General features: G+C 38.3%; 1 protein-coding gene across 2 annotated transcripts; it reads left to right on the forward strand.

Annotated features, from left to right (window-relative positions):
* Window positions 1-6,697: 6,697 nt before the first annotated feature.
* On the forward strand, window positions 6,698-7,612 carry LOC106294790 (zinc finger protein AZF1-like). 2 transcript variants are annotated; one of them, XM_013730459.1, is made up of 2 exons: window positions 6,698-7,171; window positions 7,307-7,612. In XM_013730459.1, the coding sequence occupies exons 1-2, from the start codon at window positions 6,842-6,844 to the stop codon at window positions 7,508-7,510; spliced, it is 534 nt and encodes a 177-aa protein (XP_013585913.1). In that variant the 5' UTR covers window positions 6,698-6,841; the 3' UTR covers window positions 7,511-7,612. The 2 variants fall into 2 exon arrangements, with proteins under 2 accessions (XP_013585913.1, XP_013585905.1); XM_013730451.1 differs by having other exon boundaries at window positions 6,698-7,612.
* Window positions 7,613-9,010: the final 1,398 nt, after the last annotated feature.

Raw genomic sequence — 9,010 nt, forward strand, 5'->3', positions numbered from 1 at the left:
GCAAGAAGAAGTGTATGTAGAACAACCAAAGGGATTTGAGGATCCAATCCATCACAATCATGTGTACCTACTTAAGAAAGCTCTGTATGGATTGAAGCAGACACCTCGGGCTTGGTATGAGAGACTTACTGGATTCCTTGTGGACAGTGGCTACATCAGAGGAAGTGTAGACAAGACCTTGTTCTTCATGGAAAAACAGAAGGACATAATTATTGTTCAGATCTATGTGGATGATATAATCTTTGGGAGCACATCTCAATCAATGGTAGACGAGTTTGTGAAGAACATGACACAAGAATTTGAGATGAGTATGTGTGGTGAGCTGAAGTACTTCTTGGGGCTACAGATTGATCAATCAGAGAAAGGAGTATTTATATCTCAAGCCGCATATGCACAAAGTCTGGTGAAACGATTTGGACTTACGGACAGCAAGATCTCCAAAACACCTATGAGTGCCACCTTGAAACTTGCACGAGATGAAGCAGGAGAGGATGTTGACACAAAGCTTTATCGAGGGATGATTGGGAGTTTACTATATCTCATTGCTAGTAGACCGGATCTATCATTCAGTGTTGAGGTCTGTGCAAGATATCAAGCTAAACCGAAGGTGTCTCACCTAAATGTTGTGAAAAGAATCATCAAGTATGTCAAAGGAACAGAGAACCTTGGAGTGTACTACTCAAGAAACTCGAATGAGAACTTGGTGGGCTACTGTGATGCAGACTGGGCAGGATGTGCTGATGACAGGAAAAGCACAAGTGGAGGATGTTTCTTTCTTGGAAACAATCTCATTTCATGGTTGAGTAAGAAGCAAAACTCTGTATCACTTTCTACAGCAGAAGCATAATATATCGCTATGGGAAGCTGTTGTTCACAACTGATCTGGATGAAACAAATGTCAGCTGATTATGGAATGCACGCTGGTCCTCTTCTTGTATACTGCGACAATAAAAGTGCAATCGATATCTCAAAGAATCCAGTTCAGCATTCGCGAACAAAGCACATTGACATCAGGCACCATTTCATCAGAGAATTAGTTGAAGACAATCAGGTAGTCATCGATCATGTAGTTACTGATTCTCAATTGGCTGATATATTTACTAAATCTCTTGAATACACCCGTTTTATTACTCTAAGAAATGCAATTGGAGTGTGTAACCTTGACCATTGAGTCAAGATGTGCAGATGTTAGTGAAGGTACTTGCTCAGGATGTACGTATAATTCAGATTATGTTTGGACCTGAGAACGCTGTGGAAAAGAGCTGCTTGTTGTGCCGTCAATATGTGAGGTACAGGTTTTGCGTCAATCTGTGGTCCCTCCCTAATCTTAAAAGAGCCAGTTATGTTTCAGAAAGATGCTTAAAAAAAAAAAAAGGAAAACAAGGGTGACAATATGGGTTTCACAGCACGCAGATAAAGGTTGAAAACCCCACATGATTGATAAAGGCATGGTAATGTGAAAGCTAGCCATAAAAAGATAATCAGGTGCACCAAATCGTAAAATCTTCAAAGAGTGATACGTGCAACCTGAATCAAGTGCTGAGCCAAGTCTTGCAGTACTCATCTTAAAAGGTACAACGAATTTTGTTTAAATTATGAGATCAAAATTGGCCAATTGGGAGTTTGTTAACTCATGTTTGATTACTATTCTGAAAGTCTTGTGATACACGATTGATTCACAAATGTGCTTGAATGACCTTGGGTTTGGATAAGAGAATTTGAAAGTACAGGTCAAATAAGGAAAAAGGCTAACAAAGAGGGACCGGATTTGCAATTTCGGACAAGTTGATTGAGTTTCCCTCTTAAGGGACGTTGTGAATCAGAAACCCTAAACGATTACTGTTTAAAATCAAGAACTGCTCCTCACCGTCTCTTTTGCTCTCAATCAAAAAGGCGATTTCTTGACATCTATGGTGAGAACGAAGCAGATGGCTAAACGTGACGTTGCAATTGCTTCCTCGTCACATGCAGAGGATGAATCACCAAGACCCCATCTCGCTGATGAAGGATCTGAGGCAACTCCTCCGAGAAATGATTTACCGACAACGAACCTGCTCCCAGAGGTCACGGAGGAACTAGACGAGTTCAACACTGCGCATGAGAAGGCTCTGTCTGATGAAAGCGGTGATCAGCAAGTCTCCTCTGTCCAAGAAGAGGTTCCGATTGCTCCAGATGCTACGACATCGACTGACCCAACACCGCCTAAGTCTCCATCTGCCCCACTCGACGCTACGCCGTCTGAATCACTCAGATCTGAAAAACCAAATCAGGTATCCGACCCTCTTTTGCTTCTTTGCCCTGATGAAAAGATTGACTCTGGTGACAAGGCAGAAGAGCAGAGTCAGAATCGATCTGAGGCAGGGGCTGAGGATGTAGTTTCTCTCGGGTCATCTGCTGAAGAAATCACTGAGAAACGAAGCAGGAAGAAGCGGATGATGAAGAAATTGGGATTAGGATCTTCAAAGCGACGCAAGACGAGTAAATCTGGCGTCTCTAAGTCCACATCTAAGGAACCATCGACTGATGAGTTGAGTCCTCCAGTCCTTGCTCAGAATACCTCTGTTTCAAGCCGTGTTCGATCCAGGAAAGCATCTGAGTGAAGTGCTGTGGTTGAAGTGTCTCCAGTCACCGAGAGGGTTCAGCAATTTATGCGTCGGAGCCTCATAGCCGAGAGATCTGTGGATATGACTGAGAAGGATCAGTGGGGCTATGTTGAGATCATCGCAAAAGGTTCTATGGGAACCACAGTCTCAGCAGTCGAAAACTATGTTGAACAAGTCGTTGCTGAGTTCTATGCAGGTCTTCCTGACACAAAGGTTGAAGCAGATGCAGAGGAGGTAGCGGTCCAAGTACGTGGTCACACGTATGAGTTCTCACCAACAATGATCAACGAGGCTCTGCATGTCGAACCTCTGGATGAAGATGAGGTAGAAGAAGAGACCACTCTTGATAGCATCTCGAAGTCTGAGTTGGCTGAGTTTCTCACTGAAGGAACTCGAAAAGAATGGGACAATCTGACCACTGCTGACTTGTCTCCCCGCTACGGTGCCCTCATGATCATTGCTGCCTACAATTGGATCCCGTCTATACACAAGACACATGTCTCTGTTGATCGAGCACGGTTGATCTACAAGATGGCTCGAGGAATCCGAGTTGATATGGGAAGATTGATCTTCAGGAAAGTCATGAATCTTGGTGTGGTGCAGAAGAATGACTCTCGCTGGTTGATATTTCCTCGCTTGATCATGAGTGTCCTCCAGAAGCAACATCGTGTCTCTCTTCTTCCGGGTGAGAAAGCTCAGGGTCCAGTGGTCTATACAAAGGACAAACGGGTTGGTGAGATCTATGAACAGCGTCTCGCTAAAGAAAAGGGTAAGGCAAAGAAGGGAGGGGAAGGAAAACTTTCCTCAAGATCAGCTCGCGTGTCACACCCTTTGCCATCATCCTCAAGTGCTCCGACTCCAAGCACCACCACAGGACCGCGACGTTTCAGTGTGCATGACCTTGGCTCTGTTTCCATACCTCGAGGAGTACTGACTCAGGATGATCTTCACAAGGACTTACAGCAAACCACCCGAGCTCTTCAAGCACTGACTGACATTGTTCAGGATCTGAGTCGCTCTGTTGCAGGTTAGTAACGTCTTATTCTTTTGTGACTCTTGTGTTTACATTCGTTTTTAACCCTTGTACTCACAAGCAGGGGGAGAAGATGAGGATTAAGATGAAGAAGGGCTAAGTTTGTGGGGGAGCAACCTTTGATGTTTATTTGCTTTATGTACTTTCCGATTGCACCACTTGCTTCAATTGTGTTTATCTTATTATTCAGACTGATCATGGTTTATGGGGGAGTATTTATGTGTGTTGTCTTTGTTAAGATGTATTAAATACTTGAACCCAACTATTAAGATAATATAAGTATGCTTTTGGTTGCTTCATGCCTATATGTGTTTGCTCGTGTTTGTTGCGAATCCCTGTGTTGTGTATGTGACTTCATCTTAGGTACTTATGAGACGCAATGATTAAAAGGAAGAGATTGAAGATGTATAGTCAAGACGGAGCTGTAGTAGTTCATGAAGCACGACATGAACTACGACATCAGATGAGGATACAAGAAGCTGGTCGGGTGAGTTAATGAGCATTCAATGAAGAATTACTGAAGGAGTCAGTTTAAAGGAAGAATTGGAGAAGAAGCAATCTAACTCAGAAGAAAGAAAGATTGGCTTATTCGCTGAAGAAGAAGATATGGAAAGTTTCCATTAAATAGATTTTATGTCTAGGGTTTCTCCTCTAAAGAATATAAAGAGAAGGCTTGGCACGGTGTGGCGTGGTAACACACATAGAGAGCTTTTAGCAATAGGAGGTTTGCAAGTCCGAATAAGGAGAAGCAAAGCCACTAAGGGTTAAGGGTTTGAGTGGTTTATAGACTACGTGAAGTCTATGAACGAGGAAGACTAGTCAACAAGTCAAGGTTTGTCTTGAACTTGCTTGAATGATTGCTTTTAAGAAGAACTTGTATGTGCTTTTAAAAGGATTAATCTAGTCGAATTCATTGAAAAAAAATATCTCTGTGTTACTGTGTGTTCTAGTTAGTGTAGCTTGATTATCTTATATCAACAGTATTGCCAACAATCCCGTCGATTCGGTGGACTCTCATGGACCATATAGTAAGTAGTTCGAGGAAAGTGATCACTGGTGGATACAATTAAATTAGCAGTAGAGATACATCTATTCTTCTAAGAAAAATAGTTGAAAAGAATCCCAGCAGAGAAATGCAAGGATTGCGGTGTCCAAAATATAATAAATGTAATTATGTTTTGTGCTAAAACATAAAACATCGTTTTTAAATATTTTTTTGAAAATTTAACAAAATAACTTATTTTTTATCAAAAACAAAATAACTTTTGAGTTAACATAATTAAATAAGCTCACTTTGATTTCGTGTAGAAAACACATCTGTTAACATAGCTAAATAAGATAACTTTTTAGTTAACATAATTAAATAAGCTCACTTTTATTTACTCTTACATTTTTCCTCTATTTTATCTCACTCACTCACTTGCTCCCGGGACCTCTCTTATCTCAAGTGTCCATTTTACATCATTATCATCCCATGTAACTGTCTCCACTTCTTTTCTATGGGATTCAAACTCATCCGTTCTCAATATGTATATATCTCTTTTTCTAAAATATAAAGTTGTTCATGATAATAGAAAAAAAGAGTGGAAAATCTAGAAAACTTTTGAAAAGAAATTGATCACATCTTAAGTTCCAGGGTCCAAAATTGAAATTTTGTTACTTATATTTGTTTAATAAGCCTAGCTATAGGATTTAAACCCTTTGGTTGTAGTCTGTAGAACAAAATAGCAACTTACAAGCAAACATGTTTATACATATTTAACAAAAAAAAGTGAGAGAGAGAATGAAGTGGGTGATCACAACCAATGTAGTAGCCTGAGACTTAAGAAAGTCTCGTACCGTCTTTTTTAAGTCTCCACCAAATACCCATCCACTTCCACCATTTGTTACAAACCACGTGTCCCAACTAGAGTTGCTAACCAATGAAAAAACGACAGCTCGGTTATGACCCAACGCCACACATGACAAGTGAAAAGATTCGCTAACTTGACCAATGGCCAAGCCTTTAAACCAACTCCGAAGTTATTGGCAACTCAAAAACTTCATCAACAACACATGTTGCATTTTATGCCTTCCTCATTTTATATAAGTAATACCATAGATGTGTTTAAATTACTATTAGAATCAGGATCGGCTTTGAAATTTAAGAAGTTTTAAATATTTTAGTGTAAACTTTTTAAAAAAGTTATAATTTAAAATTATAAAATATATACATACTTTTATTAAAAAAAAATTGAGGGTCAAATTTTATATTTCATTGGATTATATGCCCAGAGTCAGTTCTACGTAAAATATAATAACAAAAGAAAAACTGAAAACAAAATTTGTGTCAAAAACTAGCAACTAACACCATAAGAAATATATAAAGCATTATTAGATCGATCCAACACAAAGGTATTATCTAATAAGTCAGTTCTACAAAGTCAGTTATTCTTGTGATTATCTTTTTTTTTTGTGATTATCTAATAAGAACGATCCAACACAAAGGTATTACTGTAAAATATATTTAGTGTTATTAAATATTATCTTTTGAAATCTGTGATTGTCCTTTTTTTCTTTGATTCATATAAATTTTGCTACTAGAAAATGTGGATAAATTGAATTAGATGATCAGATCATGATTTGGACTGCTACCTATCGCCAAAATTAGCACAGCTTTGATAAGTACTTAGTATTCCATCTTTGTGAATGTGTTACCTTTTTCGACTTTTCAATAAAGTTCGATGTTAGACTCTAATACCTATATAGTTACATGATTTTTCCCCACCGCACATCATTTTAAAATAGGCATTCGTAGATTACACATTATAATATAATAAGCTGTTGCTATTGAAAAGATGTTATTTTCTAAGTCTTTGATGTAACTAATCAATTTGGAGTTTCAATGTACTTATATGTTTAGCTCGATCTAACATGGTTTTAGATTTCAGTTTTTTGTATTATTTTTTGTATGTAGGGAATATAATTAGTTCAATTATAAATAATTATATTAAAGATAAAAACAGGATGAGATATAAATGGATATGGAAGAAGCATCACTTGATCACTTAGAGCCCACGTTCCCTCTCTTAATCACCCAAAAATTATAACAAAGACGTGCTCTCACATCTCATCTCACTCCCTCACCAGCTCACTCACTCTCTCTATCTTCTTTTTATAAAACAAATCTCCCTCTCTATCATCAATTAATCAAAGGCGATCATATATGGCTCTCGACACTCTCAATTCTCCGAACTCCACCACCACCGCTCCCTCTCCATTCCTAACCGAGCCGGAGAATCTTGAGCCGTGGACCAAAAGAAAACGCACAAAACGACACCGTATAGATGATCAATCCAATCCTCCCTCCGAAGAAGAGTATTTTGCTCTCTGCCTCCTCATGCTTGCTCGTGGCTCCTCCGATGATGATCATCACTCTTCTCCTCCTCATCCACCGTCTGATCACCACCATCGAGACTACAAGTGCTCAGTCTGTGGCAAATCTTTCCCGTCTTACCAAGCGTTAGGTGGACACAAAACCAGTCACCGGAAACCGGTTAGTAATAATAATAATAATAACCACGACGGTCATAATAACAGTGGTAACGGTTCCATTACTAATAACGGAAATATTAGTAACGGTTTGATTGGTCATAGTGGAAAGACTCATAAGTGCTCCATCTGTTTTAAGTCGTTTCCATCTGGTCAAGCGTTGGGCGGTCACAAACGGTGTCATTACGACGGTGGTAACGGTAATAGCAATATTAACGGTAACGGTAGTAACAACCACGGGTTTGACCTGAACTTACCGGCCGATCAAGTATTTGAAGTTTCTTGCGATGATACACTTGGGAAAAGTCAGCTCTCCGGCGAAGAAACAAAGTCGCCGTTGTGATTTTTTTATTTTTATTTTTACCGATCAGCTAGCTAGTGATCGATCATTAGCTGATGAGTCTGTAATGAAAATGATTGGAGTGGACTTTGGATTATTTTTATCTTCTTTTTTTACGTAAACAAAAAGAAAAATATTGTTTATAGATAGTAAAAAAAACGAGGAAATATTGAATCTTATATTTTACTCTTATTGGAAATAATAATAAGAAAAAATAAATTGATTAATGTAATTTCTGCTTCTCGGAAATTTCCTTATGTAATTTTCTTATCCACTACTTCCGCAAGCAAAGGAGCCAGTTCTATGAATCTAACTGTCACTCCCAGCTTGAAGTGATCTGTTCCTTATGATTAACAACTTAATTAAATTATCTAAGTAATCAATTCCTGTTTAGAAAAAGTAACATGTTTTGATAGGAGAAATTAGTATTAGTTTTGGCTATGTTAGTATTAATTATTGAAGTAGTGATAGATAGGTTAGTAGCACCTAACGAAGCTAATCCTTAGAGCATGAGCATTGGTGAATCCCCTTGGAGTTCATAAAGATTTTTTAATATATTTTGGTGGGTCCATGAATAGTTATGAACCTGTATTTGTTGTTTTCTGCATTGGTGAACTTCAAGAAAGAGTTCATAGGAATAAAATAATAATATTTATTATAATTTTAAAAAAATTCAAAATATTCAGAATACATGAATAAAACATTAAAATATATTATAAAATATTTGAAAACTTTTTATTCAATACATTAAGAGTAGATTACATAAATTGAGAAATTGAAGAACATACAAAGCTTATTCATCTTCATCACCAAACTTTTGCCAAATATTTTCCATTAAATCAGCTTTCAGACGAGCATGCTTGTCTTGATCTCGAACTTCTCTGCGCATGGCTAACATATCACCGACATGAATACTATCTCTCCTTGGCTAATCGTTGAAGATCCTCAGGTGTAGGTCTTCGTAGATACTCATTTCCAAACAATTGTATTATTGCATTAGTGAAATTTTCCAAACATAAACGTGATGTACTGTCACCAAGGCGGAGATATTCGTCATATGTATCTCCCGATTGACCCTATGCCAGCATACGTATAGCTGTCGTACACTTTTGAAGTGCAGATAGCCCGTTCCTTCCGCAAGCATCCCGTCTTTGCTGAAAGTATGGAACTTCATTACTTACACGTTCGACAATGTGGAGGAACAAAGGCTTGTTCATTCGAAAACGCCTCCTAAGCATTTCCGGTGGGTATGTAGGATTTTCCTTGAAATAATCGTTCCATAGCCGATTGTGTCCTTGTTCCCGATCTCTTTCGATATAAGCACCTCTTTTCTGCTTGTTGGGGTGAGCATGAATCACTGAGTCGATGAAATTATCAACTACTTGGTCAACCATTTCTTCTAAAGCTTCATCAACTTCATCACTTGATGAGGAAGACATTGGTGTTTTTTATCCTAAAATGACAAAAATGACAAAAGGGGATTTGTAACTATCATATTTTGCA

This window comes from Brassica oleracea, chromosome C1, assembly GCF_000695525.1.
Source record: "Brassica oleracea var. oleracea cultivar TO1000 chromosome C1, BOL, whole genome shotgun sequence".
NCBI lineage: Eukaryota > Viridiplantae > Streptophyta > Magnoliopsida > Brassicales > Brassicaceae > Brassica > Brassica oleracea.

Excerpts from the sequence above, each read along its gene's own strand:
- LOC106294790 (XM_013730451.1), top strand. The coding sequence starts at position 6,842 with ATGGCTCTCGACACTCTCAATTCTCCGAACTCCACCACCACCGCTCCC.